General features: G+C 38.0%; 1 protein-coding gene across 1 annotated transcript; it reads left to right on the forward strand.

The window, feature by feature from the left end:
- Nucleotides 1–387: 387 nt before the first annotated feature.
- Nucleotides 388–21,110, forward strand: LOC101863080 (the record flags this gene model as incomplete). Its single annotated transcript, XM_005091809.3, is given in 14 exon segments — nt 388–549; nt 1,153–1,239; nt 1,962–2,183; nt 2,736–3,252; nt 4,627–4,704; nt 5,072–5,199; nt 6,615–6,753; nt 10,272–10,369; nt 12,467–12,529; nt 14,116–14,286; nt 14,839–14,994; nt 16,121–16,186; nt 17,718–17,784; nt 19,494–21,110. Coding segments are annotated over 14 exon segments (2,076 nt in total). The 3' UTR covers nt 19,702–21,110.
- Nucleotides 21,111–21,858: the final 748 nt, after the last annotated feature.

Below are 21,858 nucleotides of genomic sequence, written 5' to 3' on the forward strand. Positions count from 1 at the left end.
AACGAGGGAGAGGTACTCAGCAGATATGGTGTCTTGGCCCAAAACAATACTCCTCTCCCCCTTTCCACCTTCATCCCAGTCATCCCAATTCCATTATTAGCATTTGACACAGTTACATGCAATGAAGAAAGTGTAATAATGATCGGAAATTTCTTGTGTGTTTTACTTTGTTAAAAATACATGTGTGTTAAATATCCTTGCCCTCTTACATACTTCTGGAAAAGGTCAGTAAAATATTTAAAAAAATACAAGTCAAATAAGCAAAAAGCCATCATTGTAAATTTTATAATTAATTTTTAATAAAAAAAGCTAAATATGTGATCTTAACAATTCTCATGATGATATTACTTATGAATTTTAAATCATTGTCTTTGAATGATGTTGCAGAAAAACAGCACTCATGAGGTAAACCCAGTGAGTTAAAGGTGCAAATTCTCCATATCAATCCAGCTTTGGACCACAGAAGAAGAGATATGTCTTCATTACAAATTCTTTGCTGTCAAGCTATTAGTTTTGAAATCGGGAAATTTCCTGAAAGTATCCTTGAAGGTAAGTCAAAGTGCTAAACTCTTTTGATAGTGTAGTGCCTAAGTTTTCTTCTTACAGAGCTCTCTGCAGAAATGACAATGTTAGTAAGTTTTAATAACACTCTGGGCGGCTTTAAGGGGGCAAACCTATTATTTTTGCCTACCAAACACAACCACTGAATCCATGGGAGATCAACAATAGTTTTCAAGAAAATCAGATAGATTTATAGATAGAGAGATAATTGATAGACGAAAAAAAATAGCATTTTGATTATACATCCTGGATTGGGGCAGTAGCGGTAATCTTCATCGATGTTATGTTATGAACTGGTTACTGATTGTGCCCTTTTGCTGAGATTATTGCCTCTCTAATAACACAGGGATAGTTGGTATCGCTGTGGTGTTATCAGCGCCTATTTCTTATCCGAGTGAATGTGATAATAATAATATGTTTTCATAATCTGCAACTGGCATAATCAGGCTATAGTGCAGCTAGACATGCCGTACACTTCAGCTTATAAATTTTAAGCTAACTTGACCTGCAATTACAGTAGGAAATAACGGTTGCCATTTTGTCAAGTCAGAATATTATGATCATCTCATATTTTTTAAACCTTTTGTCTAGATTTAAATCAACCCTGCCTATGCCTGCTGGTCCAGCATTTGTGTTTGATTGATCTACTCAAGCTAAGCCCCTTCCTTAAAGCAAGAGGTAAGTGAGCACCAGTCAATATTTTAACGAGTCCCCCCATCTTTCTGGGTGGTTTTTGAGGGGTGGGTTGAAGCAGCATGCCTCTAAAATAGTCAGAAATAGTATTAATGTGAATATGAATTGTTAACAATTACTGTTTGAGGACATATTCCATCTCTTGCATACTTTTACTTTTTGAAAAGTTCTTAATGTCGAGCCAAAAGGGGATGACAATTACAGTAGATCTTGTGTGCTTTTTAAAATAAATTCTTCGGCACGTTGGATGTATGTCTATGGCAGCCATTGCACCAATTCTTACATTATCAAAGACATAATTTTCCTCCTGGCACTACATTGTTATACAATTCATTTTTTTCTATTAGTTAAAGGTGGCTTATGGTGAACATAAAGTTTGACCTTTAAAATCTGCTTTTAATTTTCTAAGCTTTTAAAGATTTGTTAAAAAGGCAGTAAAAGAATGTCTTTGGTGATGGAGGAAGGCACGTTACTAACATGTCGTACAGGCAGGAACATACAAACAATCCAATAAGCATTTTAAACATTGACTATAACATTAGTCATGATGCAAAGAAGGAGTTCTTGAAAAATTGACTTAGGTAAGTTGATCAGCTGACTAAAAGAATCAAAGAACCAGTAGTATTGGAATGACACTTTTCTCCTCCCTCTCTCTAACCGCAGCTAATGAGTCTGTTTCTGCTGTTTGACTTGAATCTCCATTACAGATATCCCAACAGAAGCTGTTGTCAACAATGTGCAGAGGTTACAGTTCAAGCATGTGGATGCCTATCCCATCAAAGATGCCACTTGCCCACATTTGCTCAACTTGTTCCCTCGGGACAGCTGGGACTGGGCCCTGTCGCGACTGCTCTACCGACGCCTCATCGTCCGCATGGTGGAAGAGCGGAGCCAATGTTACAAAGAGGGGACAGTCCCTTCTGCTTCAGGTATTGATGGGCAGAGTTGTTGAAAACTTTCCACTAGCAGCCACTTTATAATTTTGTGCTATAAATTCTCAGCCAGTGTTTTTCTGACCTACTTTATTATTAGTAATAAAGGTTTTTTCCCCATGCAGCGTCTGTACTCATGAATACATTAGAAAACACTCTGCCTTTGGTTCTTTGAACAAATAATATACTGATAATTATAATTATCCGTTAAAATATATTTGATTCTTATTGGTGCAGATGGAAATTTATCGTTTGAAATAATCTGAATAAATTTGGTATTTCTTTTATCTCTCTATGGTTTTAATTATTAAATTTAAGCTATTATCATTTCTATTATCATTTGACCCCCCCCGCCCCCCAAATCAACCTATAGGACCCCTACCCCTGAGCACCTGAAGGAAAACTCCTTATGAGTCTTGGCCACCTTACATTGGGAAATGGGAAAGCCGAAGGGTGAAGATGTAGCAAGCTGTGATGTGAGCTTAGGCCTATGGGGTTACTAGGTTTTTCATCACCTTCTTTTATATATGTCCACTTTGTTTGTTACAGAACTATGGAACGGAATACCTGACAAGCACACTGATGTCTTTGAGCTGTTCTGCCCCCCGTCCTTGACAATCTGCCCACGTGTGAAAGAGAAAATTCTGGAAAGGTGGTCTCAACGAATGGAACAGTCACTTCAGATTGCTGCTGAGAACATTTACTACATAATTGTGGACCTCTCTGTGTGTCAACTACTTATGGACTGCGCTTATAAACATGTTTTAGAGAAGTTTTGCAAGTCCTTGAAGGCTTTATCATTACTCATCAAAAGTTCTCTGGAAATTGTTGACTTTGTGAGAAAGATGAAAGAGAGAGCTACTCACCTAGAGAGGATTTGTATTTTTGCCATCAAGGATGAAGACATGGAATACTTTGACTCCATTTTATCTGTTTGTAGTGGTGTAAGGAACTTTTATTCGACCGCAGAAGGTCAGAAAATGATGAAGTCTGTTGATGCACTGCTGAGTCCGACCAATGAAATGAAGGACTGTCACAGGCAGGATGAAGACTCCACCACGGAAAGGTATAGATTTGTGTTTTGTCAGCATTGCACAGTGTCTTCATTAGCAAAGATAGGATTGGATAAGCTTTTTAAAAATCTTTCAAAGGAAGTCTTTATAAAATATGTAAGTATATTCAGAATCTTTATTGATTCAGTTGTCTCTGCCTAAGATCCCACTGCTTATGATCGGAAAAGAGAACTATTAAAGTCATTTGTAAGATCCCGCTTGAAGGGACTAAATTCGGCTAATATCCCTCACTTCTAATCATAATTGTCTAAACAAAAACCCAGGCTTGTGCTACTGATCAACCAAGCAATGAAAATTTGCAGTCATTGTTCTGTCCATCCTGCCACAGATCATTCACTTTCATGAATGCAATCACATTTCTTGCATGTACTCAAAACTGAGTAAAGTGAGTACAATGTTTGCTCCATATGGGATCACATCAATGTGTGACGTGTTTAATTTCCCCAAATGTTACACTGACATCTGAGTCCTCCACCTGAACTGTTCTGGGTGGGAAGGGCCTACAAGGCCGCATGAGATAGGATCACATCGAACTGTGAGATCATCAGCTATTTTGCTTCCGTGGCCATCACTCTTGTCTTTCAGCTCTGCATCTGAATTTGCTAAGCAGACTGACACCCATACTCAAGGACTGTATGATCACATTGCGTATTGTAGTCATCTTTTGGCAGTGAGCTGGCCGTCTGGTTCTTCAATTAAAATTCTGATTTGTGTGGTCACAACACGGTGCTTCATCAAGACATGGGTGAGAAACTTGTGCAATCTCACAATAACCCCCTTTGGCCTACCTATTTGCTCTCATATACCATCTCTATACCCCTGGATACACCTCAGTCATTCACCATTTGCAGCTTGGAGAACTCAGGAGCATGGGGTGAAGTTACTCTATAGAGAGTACTTATGGTCTCTCTAATAAATATGGAAATTGATACCCTCAATTTTATGATTGCAAGTTGAATTTTTAACTGCTGGATGTGGTTGGCTTTGATTGTTACTCTGAAATGTCAAAATGCTGTTCAAATAACTCTAAATATTTTCTGCTATAAAAACAGATTGTCGCCACTGAGCAGCGTTAATGTGGACTCAGGTTCTTCAGATAATGGAGAACTATGATAATAAATAGTCTGTTACTTTGGGGTGTTACTATGATTCATACACAGGAAACAAACTGGTAGAAGCAAGCGCATCAGTGTTGGTTGTTACAGTGCGACTCCTTTTTTAAAGTGAGGGTTAAATTTTAGTAAAAGCTTTTTACATAGGGATACCCTACAAAGATAACCTGTGTAACAGCTGTGATCTCTTGACATTGTTGATAGAAATTTTCCTGCGATTGAATTCACACTCCACTTCTTCTCCAACTGTTTCAGTGAGGAAGTCGACAAGCCTGATTTTGATCTAATGGACGATGCAGTTCTCTTCAGTACCCCAAATCAGCCCAGTGATGAGTAAGTAGTACTCTGTGTCTTGACAGCAAAGGAAGATGTGTCGACAGCTTAGTTCAAGAATTTATTTATGTTCCCTTTGACCATTTGGAGTAAAATTGGCCTTTTCAGTGATATGATAGTGCAGCTACCTCTCAGCCTTAACACTTTGCCATCATATTTTAGGGAAAATCCAAAGAAACTGGGTCATAAACATAGCCAATCGGCAAGATGAGGCGGCAAAGTGTTAAGCCCCTTCATTGTTTAAGTCACTGATGTCTTTCTTAAACATATCCAATGCAGCCCAGAGTTGAAGCTGTCTGCCACTTAAATCATCTAAATTTTGTCGATGGGAGCATTCAACATTTTCTTTTCTTTTTCTCTTCCACAGTGACAGTAGTTCAGGCATGTGTAAAGCTGACTTCAAAGTGACTAATCTGGTCACCAAAAGGCTCTACGTATCTGTTTTGAGCCATCACTTGGACCACTGGCTGGCCTTGAGAGAATTGCATCTAGGAGGTAGGGTAATTCTTTATTAGCCGCAATTCTTTCCTTTATCATTTTTATATGGGCCTACAGTCAAACTTGTTCCATATGGAATCACAAGAGAGCCAGAACAAATTCCGACTTAGATAGGAGAATTTAGGGTGGAGCTCATGTGCAATGAGATCAAGGATGGCCTATCCAGTCTGCAAACATTGGTTCTAACTTCACACCTCCCAAGGGCTCTCCTAGCCTCTTTGATTATGGCATGCGTCAGTTTTACTTATCCATTGCCGCCAGTGCATCTCATAGGACCACTGTTAAAAACAGAAATGATCGAACGTCTTTTTTTTTTCCACCTTAACCCCGCCCATTGATGTATTAAGCACAATCAAAACAATGATTCAAGGAACTTTTTTGGGGGTTGGCTGTACAATTATGGCTTAAGGCAGTGGTTTAATTAATCTCACACATCTGGCTACTCAGAATACTTCTGTGCTGGAGCACCACTCTTGCACTTTCACAAGCAGTGGTGAAATTTCACACCCTCACCTCCCCGACTATTTGCACCACTCAAGGCTCACATAGATGGGGGTAACAGCTACCTCCAAACCACACCCCTTCCCACCATCCTCAAATGGTGGCGAGGCATGCAGTAAGCATCTGTGATGTAGGGGTTAAACACATCTCTGTTGCATGCTAGAAACCTGAGTTCAGTTCCTTAGTGGGGTGGACATTTTTATAGAGTATCTCGGTCTTTCTGCTGAGATGCTGTATCTGTCTCAACCAGAGTTGGCCTTGACTAAAATGTGTCCTTTAGAGGCCCCAAAACACTTACATTTAAAAGAAAAAAAATTGACGTGATAACTGTATATTGTCATGTTTTATACCAAATTGCCGTATCTATTTCTTTCAAGTTTCTAGTTATTGGCATTGTAAAAGTGGTGGTCCTTGTTTTGTTTCCTGAACATTTTCACTTTTGTTAAAGTCATAAGGTTGACTTTGATAAGCCATGGGTTAAAAAAAATTTTTCTTTAAACAGTAAGAAATTCTTAGGCAGTTGTGTTATGACAGTATGATAAGATAATATTTCATTATCCCAAAGGAAATTTTTCTTGGCTGTATCGGACCGTAAAAACATGTGCAGGTAAACATACAAATTTAAATTATATATTACTCTCATTAAAATTCAATATGAAAAGAGAAGTAAAGCTGACAAAATGTACATCTCACATCAGATGCATCATTCAACCACATGCAGGAATTTAATTACAAGATCTTTGGAGTTATATAGATAAATACTCTAAAGATCAATACACATTATGCTTATTCTGACGATAGCTTTATGCTAGATGGTAAATAACTTCTTTTATATCTTTCTTCTTGGTTTTTGGAGTAGCGCTCTATGACTGAAAATTTGATGTTTTCCTTTTACGTCGAAACTCTTACAGTGCCAGAGCTTCAACCAAAGATCACAGCTAGTGTGTGCAGCCTGATCCAACGGCCCCAGTTCAAGAGCTTTACTTTGTCCTCTACTGATTTCAAAGTCAACGAAATAGAGGAAATCCTTGTGGCTGTCGCCCTTTATAGGTAATTTTTTTCTAATTTTGTAGGCATTTGTTACCTCTATATCTAAATGCCACTTTTATCTTAATAGATGTAATATTTTATGCCATCGTCAACATAATTGGTCGCTTTTAAGGACAAGCGGGCTAACCCAGATTTCGGGGGTTTTCAGAAATCTTGACCTACACCAAAAGTGGGCATTGCCCTACCTATAGGAGAAGTTTGGTTATATTAGTGTGTATATTTGTTTGGTCATAGAGAAAACTCTCCTTGTCTTTTAAAGAAACTGAACAAGGGGCAAAAACTTTACCTTCGATTTTCTCAAAACAGCGTTTTTCGGGATAGCCCTCTTGTGCTTAAAAGCGACCAGTTTAGATAATTTAAGTAGCGGGCTGCCTCGACTCTGCCTATCAGGGCCAGCCTGCACTGAGGGGGATACAACGTTTGAGCGAACAGAAGGAAATATTCGATTTAAAAACCTCTCCATGTGGTAATCAAACTTGCATCTTCTGCATGCAATGGTGAAGCCCCTCCTAATTATTACACTACAGATGCAAATTTGTGGCGAACTGGAAAGTTTTCCTTTTTTTGTAAACAACCCTCATTTCATACGCATTTTTCTCTAATATTGTTCTTAATACTATTTTTTTAAATAATTGAAATGTAAAGCAGACGGACAAATTTGGATAGAGTTCGAAATTGTTTACTCTTGCAGATGGACACTAATTTTCATGTGAACCCACTACTGTAATACTTCAAATGAAAGAATTTTGTCAAGAATTGATGGAATCAGGCGCTCGTCAATTTTTTAGCATTAGAGGTTATTGGTATCGTCTTAAAGCCTGTTCATTTGTCTACCTTTTGGTGAAAAAAATATCCATCTATATTGAATATAAGTCAAAATATTTGCGATTGAAGGAGGTCAGGGTCGCCTTGTTTCAGAGGTAAAACTAGCAAGAAAATGGCCACCAAAGTGTGGTAAGTTCCATAGTCTGAGAGTCCTTGGAAACGGAAAATTTTTATTTTTTGTGCCTTTACTCAATGCTTTTCGGTAAAATCCACGCAAAATTTTTTTCCTAAATGGACATAAAAGAATCTGAGCCTAAAAAAGAAAATTATAAAAAAATTACCCATCGGCCAAAAAAATGCTGATTTCTTTGATTCCATTATTTTGACGAGTGCCTGACTTCAACAACATGCCTCACATTTCACTGCCTTTCCAAGGAATCCCAATGTACATGAATATTGTAACTGCTAAAAAAGCCGGAAGGATTGCGTCTTTCATTTAACTCTTTATGCAGCCTCATCATGTAAAGTGTTCAAAGCCGTTTTTCTCAAAACTTATCCTTCTTGGAAGATGAAGCTTTTCGGTATGTGAAAATGTCTGTTTCTAAAAATTTAATGTTCGGCTTCTGATAGCTTTCCTTAAAACCCCAGCCAAATAGTTCTCTGTTTATAAATTTTGATACAAACAAACCATCTTTTAAATTCTTTCCTGTTCCTTGCAACTTGAACCAGTAAGAATGAAAAAGGAGAGAGTAGAAAGACTTTGGGTACCTGTGGTCAAAGGGAGACAATTCAATGGAGAAACAGGAAATACTGTCCTCTTTTTCATGATCTTAACCCTATCCATAAGTCGTGTTTTACTTTCGTATTCATAAGTCGTGTTTTACTTTCGTATCCATACGTCGTGGGGAACTCTGTACCACCACTTTCCAAAGAGGAAATTTACTCGTTAATCCAATACGTACGCTTTGCATAGCAGTCTGTCAAAATGATTTTTTGAGAAATACTGAAAGTTTCAAAGAGATCTTTGTACTGGAAGTATTCTAAAATGTGAAGAATACAACCCCGGGGGTACAAAATGATCCCACGGCGAACGGATAAGGTTAATGAAAGGTTGGATCTTGGCATCTTGTTAACAAAACAAAACAAAATAAAAGTATGAAAATTAGGAGGGCATGAGAAAATAGGTTTTTTAAAGCTAGAAAAGTTTTTGAATCTATTCAAAAATGGCATCTGATGATAGCCACCTGCATTACTTCAATTGGATCCTGAAGAGACCCAAATGGTAAAAAAAAGGAAGACCATGTTGTCCCTATTATGTTAGCAAAAAGTTTTAAAGTGTTATTCCGACTGAACAGTCTGGCAGTTCTTCAGAATTCTTTAGCTTTTGCGTGAATCGCCAGAGCCCCAGCCATGTCTTTCTCTCTTCAAGGTTGGGAATTGATGGTCGTTTATCTTTAAAAGCATTTTTTGGTACTCTCCCTTTGTCAAGACTGGTCTCTTATGGAGAGAGGAATGACAGCAACAAAGCTGAATGCCCTATTTAAAAGGGACAGAAGAGTAAGCCTCTGGAGTCTTGTTATAAGCCTTTTCCTTGAACTCACTAGATAAAGTTTAAACTTACCGCAAACAGATTTGAAATAGATGACCTCCGAGATGGAATTGTTTTTACTCTGCACTCTCATTCCCTCTCTTCTTCTCCCCCCCCCCCCCCCCCCCCCCCCCCAGATCTCAAACAGCAGCCATCTGGAGGCTCCTTGGGTCACTGTACAACTGACTGACTTACTCAATTTATCTATTTCCCTACTAGCACTAGAACATAGCCTCTTTTTTGAGACATCCATGTGGCATTTTTAAAGATTCTTTTTTTTTATTGTTTATACTAACTGACCTTTGTTTCTTCAGTTCTCAGATGAGATAAAAAGAGTTAATCTTGGAGGGTTTTCTGTAGATGTTTTTTTTTTTTGATTTTGATTTTTACTCTCCTTTCAACATAGTGTTGGTGAAGGAATGGCAGCTTTATTTTGTTGTCTGTCTTAAACAGTAATAAGCCACTATCAGAAAGCTAAGAAAACTTCCGGAGAAACAGTTCCCACAGATTTTGACTAGATCAAACCTGTTATCTCCAAATTTAAATGCAAGTGCTTTGAAAGAAATACATTTGTCTTTGAACAAATGCCAGGTGTAGGAGAACAACAGTGTAGACTAAGAAGAATCTGAGTTGCTTTAAGAAATGCATGTTTTTGTTTCTGTTGCATTGTAGAATGCTCAATGATGAGAGAGGTTTTTAGGAAATAGACTTACTTTTTGACTACTGGTTATTTTGGTGTACAGTGGAAACTGCCTCAGATGGCCACCTGTTGTCAAATAGTTTTACTCTGTTATTATAATGTATGAAATACACTATGAAGGAAATGGGAAGTGGCCGTATGTTCAGGTGATTGTCTTATGCAGGTGGCCATTAGAGCGGGTATGACTGTATTTGCAAGTGACATTTTGTTATGTGGGTGGTGTGTTATTTACATCTCATTATTCTTTGAGGTCACAATATCAATTTAGATAACTCTGCTTTGTAAGTCTGTGGTCGCAGCCGTCTCGTAATGTTGCCCATAAATTCACCGAAGAGTAATCTGATCCAGATACAGTACGTCACAGTTACAGAAATACCTTTTTAAATACTAATATTGCTTACAGACAGATGACAAAATGATCCATGGTTTTGTTTTGTTTTTGTTTTTCTCTCCCTCATTCCATAGAAAGTCGAGCCCGATGGAAAAGTTGATGTTTGTCAGCGTTGTCACCAAGTGGGAGAATGTGGAGGACATCAATCTTCAAGACCAGCTGCCTGGAGAAAGTAGGTCATTCATGTCATCAACAAGAGACTTGTTAGTCTAGAAGTACTTTCCTTTCAAATTAATGTTCCTGGTTCTCTCCTGTGTACATACAACTCTAGTTTGAGGATAACCATAAATTTTTACTCAGGCCTTTGACACCTCAGGTTCCCAAAGTATGTGGGAACAAGTATATATATAGTTTTCTTTGTGGGGGACAAAATATTTGGAAGTTTCGTGTGTACATTGCACATGTTGAAAGTGACTGCAGCAATTGAAAAATTAGAAAGAGCTGGTGCCCATGCTGGCAAAATTCTTATGTTTGTCAGACATGAATATCTCAAACATGTCATGGATTGACAAATGTGTTTGACACATCCATAATTCAGGTTTACCGATAGCAAAAAATGAAAGAGATATCAGTCTAGGAATGGCTGATTTTATGAGCTGTCTGTGATTTTGAGTTTTACATGTACATGTTATCTGTGCCCAACTGTAATCCCTATCGAAAACTGAAGAAACTGTGGTCAGCATGTGGATAGACTGAATGCCTTCGAGAACGTAGAGTAAGATTGCCAGAAATGGATGAGATAGTACTTTTTAGTAGGAAAATATGAGTGTAAAAATAATGTTGCACTAGCGATTGAAGGACCTTGAGCACCCCTGAGAGCAATTACGAAACAAACAAAAAAGAACAAAAAGGAGTGAATAGATTTACTGCTCAGTGTGAGACTCCACCATACGTCACTTTTCAAAATGACGAACGGTGGTGTCTTACACTAAGCAGTCAAGATGGACCAGTTCCCCAGAACAACTACAGAAGCTGGGAAGGTGCCACAAAAATTGGGCTCAATTTCCCACATTCTCGTCATAAATTTCAGTACAGCTCAGATTCTAAATAAAGAACTCATTTTCTTCTTCTTCCTCGTTTTTGAAAGTACTCACTGAAGTGCAGAGTATCTGGATTTGCTTCGTAGTACAGAAACATTCTTAGATACAGTCATGGAGATATACCACCAGTGTGAAAGTTTTTCACGTGCTGCCACATCTAAGCACTGTACAGTGCGGCATTGAGCAGAACAGAAGCAAATTGTCAGTCAGCTGTTCAGAAGTACTGAACTCCAATTTAAAAGAAAAATATTTCAGTTTCTTGAATTAATCTGTGATATTGGTTTCTTGTATCATGAAATATTTTGTAGAAATTCAAATTCTAAATTTTGAATAAAGCAAGACAATATACATAATTGTTAAAAGAATGAAACAGGTTTTTTTTGTTTTTTTTTTTTCTCTGTTCTGAAAAATTTTGCTTCCTGGATTTAGTACATTTGAGCAGCTTGCTGATGAAAGGCTTCTGGCTCAATAAGAACACCATGACATCAATACTTTGCCTCCAGCTGTTGGGAGAAAATAGGTCAGTTATCATATCATTAGACTTCTTCTGCTCCCGTAGATTTATCATCCGCTGGGTCGTCTTTGACAGATGACAACAATTCCTCGACTCCTCTCAGCTCGCTGCTTTCCTTAGTGTGATCCGCAGCTCCATGGCTATCCGTTCTTGGCTGTTGCCCTACCATCTGTACTTCTGTCTGTCTCTCCTTTGTACTCCCAGCATAGTGCCTTGTAGAATGGTTTTAGCAAAGCTTGAAGAACGGATGACATGGCCATACTATAGCTTGGGTAGTCATTAGACTACCTTCTGCTAAATGTGCGGAAACAAATCATTTAATGTACATGAGCCAAGCACTCTTCATCATAGCATCATCAAGCAAAAGAGGAACAAAGACTAAGCTGCTGCTAGTTCCATTACAAGAAGGGCATGACTCTCAATTGTCATTGTTTATTCAGTTCATGACAGCTGTTTCTTACAGCACTCAAAGAGTGTTTCTTCCAAGTCTCTTTTAAAAAACGTTTATTTTGTTTTTACTGGGTTTGGTTTGTTTGTGGGGGGGTTATTGAAAATAACTTCTTTCTTGACACAAGAAGTTACTTTGAATGAGGGTGCCACTTCGGTGGGATTTCGGGATGGGGGAGGGGAGGGGGGGGGGTATTAGCGCAGTATGAATCTCACAGGCTGTCAAATATTATTTTATAAATTAAGCTTAACCCTTTTTACTTTTCAGATGATGAAGCTATCGATGCTTTCTTAGCTCAATATGAATCTCAAAGGCTGTCAAAGTTCTCAGGTTTGAATTTTAAAATCATTTTTAGGAAGGTTTGAATTTTGCCGACGCCCAAGGCACTGCAAGAATTCATGGGGTGCTCCTCATGAGGTTTTTTTATCTAATATTCTTTTTGCTGCTGTCTTCTAAGACTTAATTTAAATGTTTTCCATTGAGCTTGCTCTGCACGTAACCGGCAGGGCTAATGTGGGTGGGAGTTATCATGCTGTGGAAATACTTTTCACAAATGTGGGGTCTTGAAATAAACGAAATTATGTAAATAGTAAAGGTTTCTTGAATAAAACTTAGGACATGTTTTTTTCTGGAATGGGGGAATGTATAATTGAGTTTGACAGTCTGTCTGTCTGTCTGTCTGTCTGTCTGTCTGTCTGTCTGTCTGTCTGTCTGTCTGTCTGTCTGTCTGTCTGTCTGACTGACTGACTGTCTGTCTGTCCGTCTGTCTGTCTGTCTGTCTGTCTGTCTGTCTGTCTGTCTGTATGTATCTCGCTCTCTCTCTCTCTCTCTCTCTCTCTCTCTCTCTCTCTCTCTCTCTCTCCATTTTTCTCTCCCCTTCTCCCTCCCATCTCCTTCACTCGTTCTCCTCTCCCTCTCTTCCTTCCCTCTCTTCCTCTCTCCCTCCCTCTCTCTCTCTCTCTCTCTCTCTCTCTCTCTCTCTCTCTCTCTCTCTCTCTCTCTCCCACCCTCTCTCTCTCTCTCTTGCTTATGTCTCTCTGTTCTTACTGTCTGTCCATCTTGCTCTTACACTAAGCACTAATAAATGATAGCTAACATGTCAAAGTTTTTCTCATCTCTCCTCTGGTTCTGTGGCGTCCAGTGTTAGTGAGCCCAGGCTCATCGTACTTGCCAAGCTTATGATGGTAACTTGGTATTCAAATTGGTGGTCACTGAGATGTGTCCTTGAGCGAGACAGAATCACCTTTATTTAAAAACAGGTCGTCACTCAGTAATGTTGTATTGATAATTATATGTATGAGTGTGATGATAGTGTGTATTATATAACATTGATAATCAATTGGAAGTATAGATATCGTGTGTGTGTTACATATTTTATGTATGTATGTGGTGTGTGTGTATGTATGTACATGTATGTATATCATGTATGTTTGTGGTGTGTATGTGTGTGTGCGTGTACATATATGTATGCGTGCATGTATATATGATGAATGTATGTGTATGTATGTATGTATGTATGTATGTATGTATGTATGTTTGTATGTATGTATGTATGTATGTATGTATGTATGTATGTATGTATGTATGTTTGTATGTATGTTTGTATGTATGTTTGTATGTATGTATTTAGTGTGTGTGAGTGTGTGTGTGTGTGTGCATGTGGTCTGTGTGTGCATGTCATCATAAAGCAAATAACCTGCAGTGATCAGTAAAAGTTTCTTCTCTTTTTTTTCTTTTTTTTCCGTTCTATTGAGATAATGAGACTCAACACCATCTCCAGAATTCTGCCACTGGTAGCTCCTACTTTTTTACTTTCCCTCAGTTGTTTCAGTCTGTTTGTCTTACTTTTTCCCCAGCTTTTCACTAAATAACCATTATTATGTCCATCTGCTTCTTTACTCCAATAAACAAACTAGAATTCCGCGGCACAAACCTGCTGGAGTGGTACTCGTGCTCCCTGGGACTGAGGACCGAGTGCCTGATCCGACAGTACCTGACCAAGGATCGCGCCCTCACCCGCGTCTGCTTCAGCAACAGCCTGACTCGACGCTTCTTGACCATCACTCTGAAGACGGTCACTTCTCTCCGTGAGTCAGGAACGTACACACAGTCAATATATGCCATTGCTAATCGCCATCATGCATGTATGTATATGATGGGTGTAGTATTTGTTGCGGGTATGGGTGTAATATTGTGAATTATGTATTGTAATGTTAATAACCATAATCAATGCATACACATTTATAGCTACAGCCCGAAATGACTGCTCTTGACCATCATTCTGGGGGGGGGGTTCACAACATATACACTTATTTGTGCAAGCAATTATCTGATAGCTGGAGAGAGAGAGTTCTGACAAGCAGGGCCAAAGTAGCCTCCTCCTAACTTATTAATTTGCACCAATGCAGGTATACATGAAACAAGACAAATATAATGATTTTTCCTTTTTTTTTCTTTTGTTATTTCGACCAAGTTCCTCTATACTGTTTCAGGAGTGAGACTGGTAGATCCTACTTTTTTCTTTCATTTGTTGTTTCTGTCTGTCTTTTTTTGCTTTTTTCCTCCTTTGCTTAGTGATTATTGTTGGGTCAATGTCTCTTCTGTACAAACAAACAAACCAACAACACTATTTCCGCCAGGTATGCCCCTTAACCAGGTCATCATAGAGGACTGGCGTGTCCTGAGCACTGAAGACTGTCAGATCCTGGTTGGGTTCCTGCGCTCCGTCTCCTCCACACTGGAGAGCCTCAACTTGTCCAACTGTGTCCTCATGAGGGGATATTACTCCATATCAGGTACTGTAATGTTTGTCAGCACGGCTGTTGTTATTGATCCAGCAGCTTGGGAGTTTCTGTCCTTGAGAACAGTGCTGTGCACAAATTCTGAACCAATGGGCCACTCAGAGATACTCAAAATAGATATCAAAACTTACTTTACGTACTCTTCTTCCGTATGCTGACAAAACATCTTTTTTTTGTGCTCACAGCAGCTTCGAGATAAAGAGGCTTTTTGTCAGTGTAACCGCTACGTTCTTCCAAAAGTTGAATTCTAATTTATTAAAAAACTAGTCACAGTTTGACTTTGATTTTTTTTCACACAAATAGGGTAACTGATCAGGCTTTCGAGCACCCAAAAAAAATCTGGTGCCAAAAATGAAAAATAGGCATTTTGTCAGCTTCCGGCAGTACTGGAATGCAATCCACTGTAATTTTGATATGCTTCCATTGTTCAGAGAGTGTTGGAAATGTGTGCACTCTACCATCTCCTGGTGTGTTGCTACACACAGCTTGCTTTGCTTGCAGTTTTTCTATGAAAACCATGTTGATAACAACAATGTAAGTCCTACAGTGTTGACTGGCCTCGATGCGTGTCTGCATGACTTTCTGTAACACTGTTTTTGTTGAGAAAAAAAAACCCAAAACAAAACAGGCCATCATACCTGTTGCCAGTACACTCCCAGCACTTGAGCTGATAACTTTTGAACTTTTTAGCTTTCCTTGTAAGTGTTGTATTTGATTATCTTCTGTACTTGACAATAAGTTTTTAAAATCTGTACAGATTGCAGCAAAATACTAAAGGAATAAAGAATTTCTTAAAGTATTAACATTTCTGTAATTTATAAGCTGGCCTTTTGAGATTGATCCTTGTGTTTTATGTTTATTTTGTTTATTTTTATTTCAATTGCGATAACTTTCCTGAGGATGGGAAGCCAATCTATTTTGTCATATCTTATTTAATAAGATCTCATAATTTTATATTTTACATAAACTGAGACCCTGAAATTTCTACATAAAAGGTAGTAGTAAGATGGGTCAGAAAAAAATATTTTTATGTCTTTAATCATCCTTGTAGTATAATGTCGATATGCCAATTTGCCCTTTTCCAATGTGCCATACAATAGTATTCCTTTAAACACAACAGATGTATGGGATGCCTTGTGTGAGTGCAAGAAGCTGAAATGCCTGGACTTATCAGCTAACCGATTAGGTAGGTTGACAAACAAGTTTGTGTCCGAACCATTTAACTGCTACACAAAGACGGCAGTCTCATCCTTACTGTTTTCAATAAAAAGAAAATGGTGATTTGTAACTTCAAAGACAGTTTGTTTCATAAGTTTAAAGAAAAACTGTTCAGAATCTGGAAAAAAAAAAGAATTTAAAATTTCTGTAGGGGTTCATCAACGTCTGAAAATTGAACAAATATGAAGAGAAACATGTGTGCAGTTTGCCGACAGACAGCATTTTTGCAAGTTGGCTGAAACTAATATCATCGCATCAAGAAAGGTGAGGCACATTCCTGAGTCGGCTTCTTTTATCACAAAACTCAATTTTTCCTCTTTAAAGAACTGGAGAAAGTGGCGCTTTCTTTACAAAACACAACAAAAGCAGTGACCTTTTTTGACAAACTGTGACATATCCTCTGTACGTATATCAGTTTCTTTCCTCAAGTCACATGACTTTACTTGTGGTGGATGAAAGTTTACTGACCCTTCTTTATAATTGTATTGTGGATATGTCGTGTTTTCTTTAAAATGTGTGGAGATCTCATCAATTTAAAGGGTAAGAATCCAACGAAGATTTCATTGTACAACAAATATCAACTAAGCCTTACATCATGTGTACTCTAAAAACAAAGTTGTTGGGTTTTTTTTTACCTTTCCCAATTCTATTATCTGGCGCTTTTGTGTTTAGTAATAACAGCAAACCGTGCAGCATTTTGGGTTTTGAAATTAGCTGTTAGTCTTAGAGTAAACACACATGAAAATGTTTTACATAGATAAATACATGAATAAATAAGTAAATAAATATGTTTATTCACTCTTTATAGTGTTTTTCGGTAAGTTACACATCTAAGTGTTGCCATAGCGCCAACTGGAGATGGCTACCACAACTGGTTTGAAGTTAATTGTTTGGATCATGTTAGTCCTACATTCCTCAGCTCTTTCGAGTCACGAGGTGGGCACCCTCTGCCCTGCTCCCTAGTGGAGTCATCTTTACAGTGTCACCAAAGGTTCTGAAAGTTTGCATGAAATCCCATACTATGGTGGTGACTTTTCTCTAAAAACAAAGTTGCTGAAGGTTATTCAGTAAAGTGCCTAGAGCATGGGTGCTACAGAAGTGATCTTTATTATTATCATTGTTATTAATATTATTATAATTATTATTGCTTTTATTATAATTGTTAAATGGGTGAAGAACGAAAATCTTCATTTTTCTCAAAATCCGAAAAAGGGATATGTCGTATTTTGTCGCAAAACTGTTCATTTGGTTTTTGACTTGTAATGGGTAGGTCTATTTTTACTTTTTATTTACTATCTGAAGTGACTTCAGCACCCACAGTATCATACTTTATGGAAACTGGATTACAACGTTGTTTTTTACAAGAAGAATTCTTGTAAAACACAGAGAACTGTTTACTGATTAACTTACACAGACCAATAGAAACTCATTGAAGGTGGGCAGGAGGTTCAATTTACTATATTATATATATAGTTGTCACTCTTGTGGTTTTTTTGTAGGAGACGATTTACTTCCTCTTGTGCCCAAGCTGATGTGCCAGACAGATCTGCGAGAGCTGAGCGTGAGGTTTGTACTTGTAGATGTATTAGTGAATGTGAAATATAACCTAAAAAGATTGGCTTAGTTCACAGCATCAGGGTTTAATTTGGAGTTGCAGCTGTGGTATACACGAACAGTAAACATGGGGGGTTATACTTTACCTTTATCGATATGTCTTTACTTACTTCCCAGCAAAGCATGTGTTGTGTTGGTTATTTTGCTATGTATTTAAATTTTGTGTCACAGGAGTGGGTTGAAGCATAACGTCAATTTCTTCCTTTGGAGGAGCTATGAAATATAATGTCGTTGTTTTAAAATGAGTCAAAAGTCAATTGTCCATGAGAAATTAATGCAAAATGCACAGAAAGGATATTATAATCTAAGGAATGGTTGGGATATAGTTATATTTCAACTAATATTCTCATTTGCTGTACACATTTAATTTTGAGACAAAAAATGTTTGTAGCAACACGACAAAATTTGTTACTCTGCGCAACCTACTTCAGTTTTCTCACAACTGTGTGTTCTGACTCTCCCAACTTAAAGCGGCTATTACTTTGGAACCAAATCAGACTGATGCAGTTTTCGCGCACTTGAAGGGCTTGCCTGAACTGATCTTTGATTTGAAACAAAGTGTTATTATGTCAAAATGCATCATAAGACTGATTTTGTTATATATTACATATGTTACATATAAGACACCATATCCTTTCTCATAATTCTCAGTATAAACCATCTCAACATAACAAGCATCTCTCTTCTTTAAAAAATTGTCACAAGCAATTACAGAAATTCTTGAAAGCTGTTACATGCTCATTCTCCCATCATATGATTTTATTTAAGTCAGTTTATTTGGTGTATCATTTATGGTTTGTTGTTTATCCTTTTTTCTGAGGCACTGAGTGAGTGAGTGAATGAGTGGGTCCTAAGAAGAGTGAAAGACAAATGATGGGTTCATGTATACATGCGTTCAGGGGGGAGGGAGGGTGTTTTCTTTGTCTATTTTATCTTTTTTAGTTATTGGATATAATCAGTTGGTGGTTGGCGGGTGCTCTGGTGTGGTTTGCTTCTTCTTTCCTATCAAACATCTATCGTCCTTATCTCCCCTTCTTCTGTTTTATGTTTGTTACTCTCTTGTAACACCTCTAATCTTCTGGCGCTCATATGGCCTTACGCAGTTGCAAGCGGCGTAAAACCTCTACTAAAACTAAAAGGAAATAATCATTACTGTTGTACCTGACCAGGATGTATGTCTGGTTAGGAGATCGATGGAGTTCGTCATTGTCTGTTATCTTTCTCTAGCTTGTGTGCGTGAGCGTCGGTGGTCTAGTAGTTTATCTTTCAGAATCTCAATGGTAACATTGTGGATTTGATCCCATTAGGGGCCTGTCATTGTGTCCCTGGGAAAGGCTCTCTAGACTGATTTTGCTTACTTCGCCCAAGTGGGAATGGGTACATGGCTATAGATGGTGGAAGATCTTTTCGATTTGTTAGTGTTTTAGCAAGTGTAATCTGCAGCCTGCACTGTATGCATCCCAGGAAGCTGATCCGAGTATTCTGGTGTCTGCTTGAGTAATAATAGTTGTAAAGCGCCTAGAGCGTGCTGTATAACGTGGATATTTGCTAAATAAATGCAATTATTGTTGTTGTTATTTTTATTGTTATTTAAATTGTTGTGTTTATTTAGTAATTGGAAGCGCAGTACTATTAAGAGATTAATCTTTTTGTCTCTCCAGAAGGAACAATATGTCTAACGCCACCACAGTGCGGTTTCTCAAAAACTTCTCCTCTCTGGCACTACCCAGGGGTAGGATGCTCGATATCTTAGACTTGAGAGGAAACCAGTTTTCTGAAGAGGATCGCAGAAAGAACCCCGGCCTCCTACAAGATGTGGCAAAGTACATCCTCCTCAGCTCAAGTCAGATCGAATTTATGCAAGGATAGACAAATCTATATACTCAGAGAGTGAGAAATAGAGGAGAAAAAGAAATGAAAAATGTATTTATATGTGTATTTGTATGTGTTTCCTTCTAAGAACACTCATGTAAGTACCCAGTCTGCAAAAGAATACACTTTTACTTACCACGTAAGGGAATTTTCTTTCTATGAAAGTAAGAACCTGTTCTAAAAATAGAAATCTGCCTAGGAACCGAACTGGAAGTGTCTACATTCTCTAACATTAGAGATTTACACAAGCTGTCTACGTTCTCTAACGAATCAAAATTAATAGTAACAAGCCTGTATTTGAACTTCCAGATGAGGCGGGGGCTTCTTTTCAATCATTCTTTTTTTTTTTTTTTTAAATTGGTTTGCATCATGTTTTGTCTTTAGGTCTACATCATATTGGTCCGCAAGTTCACTCATTGGGTTATATTGGGTTATTTCTATTTCACAGTTGGTTCTGATAAGAGGGGTACAAGCGACTGAGGGTTTGATTTAAGGGTCTCTTGAAGGCCTAGACCTAATGTTGATATGACTGACTTGACCTTGACCCAAGTGATTTGATTTCATGACAGTGATGTCACATCACACACCCCGAATCGACAATGTTTCTCCAGACATTTGAATTTATCGCATGTAAACTGCAAGCTAGCCTATCTTCTAAATACTAATTACAGAAGGCCTGATCTTCAGTATACACAATCTTTGCTAACATTAGAGAATGTGGACAGCTTGTATACGTTCTCTAACGTTAGAGAATGTAGACACTACCAAACCCAATTTGCTTCAGCTGATTTCCTATATTGTGTGCTGGTTGGGGGTGAAGGGAGAGGTGTTAGTGTGGACTAGTAGGTGATGAAATCTACACACTGCGAAAATGTTTACAAAGAACGTTTTTTTCTTAAGCACCCATGTAATCTCTACCGAGCAAGTCAATGGCTTCATGGTTTTTTATTAGTGCAATCTTTTGCTGTTTTCTCACAGTCAAAGTGTCATATTGTATTATAAATGCTGGTTCATTCATGATCATTTTTTGTTCTTTCACTTGCACGAGGTTGCAATTAGACCTAGTTTTTTTTCATAATTTTAATAACCAATCAAAGCACAGGGACCGTGTCGTTGGGGGGGGGGGTAAACTCACTCTGTAGCCTCTGGATCTCACTTGCACCCAAACAACCCCCACCACTCCGACAGGCATACGCACTTAATTGATTTTTTTTCTGTCTCTGGATGACCAGGTTCTTAGGTAGAAACCATTGTGCAATGTGTATGTATGTATATTTATATATATATATGTATATAGAAAGAGAGAGAGAGAGGAGAAGGAAACAAAATAAGTGTGTTTGTGTTGTGAGTGTGGTTCTCTAAACGTTTCGCAAATTTCATTTTCTGTGCTTTTCACCACGAGAGGGGATTCTCCTTCATGTTTATAAGGACCAGAAATCTTTCGCCAATGGAATTTGTATTGTAACCTTTCAATCTAAAGGCTAAAATACAAAGCATGTAAGGGAAAAGAAATTAAGTTTTTTTTTTCTTTCCTTATATAAATTCACATCTACAGAATGATACCAATGATGTAATATATGTGTTTTTATTTATTCATTGCCTTATCATAAATGCTGAGAAGGGATATTTATATCATAGTCTCTGTCTCTGTCTGTCTATCTGTCTGTCTGTGTCTCTGTCTCTCTCTTTCATGTACTTTTCCACTTTCTTTCTCTGTTTTTTTCTCTCTCACTCTCTCATGCTAGCTCAAACACACCCATTGTTTTATTCAATATTTTATAGTGACTAGTTGACCAAAGAGTTTATATCAATTTTAATATGAATTATGATACGGTATGCTGAAGTATATTTAGGATGTCTCTGCCCTCCCCCCTCACCCCCTACCCCTCTCCTGAAAGAGGTCGCGTGAACATCCGCAGGTTGATTTTTGTGTGTGATATTTTCTTTGGTGCTTTTTTTTTTCCGTGTTCAAACCGCAAAGCCTGATGGGGCATCACTTTAACTTTATTCTGTGTGTCTATAGTAGAGAGAAATAATAATAATAATAAATAATAGATAGCATTTGTATAGCGCATATCCCCGCTCGACAGCAGGCTCTATGCGCTTTACACTATATTATTACCCCAGCAGACCATAGAACACTCCGAAACATTC

Source organism: Aplysia californica, unplaced genomic scaffold, assembly GCF_000002075.1.
Source record: "Aplysia californica isolate F4 #8 unplaced genomic scaffold, AplCal3.0 scaffold00036, whole genome shotgun sequence".
Classification (NCBI taxonomy): Eukaryota; Metazoa; Mollusca; class Gastropoda; order Aplysiida; family Aplysiidae; genus Aplysia; species Aplysia californica.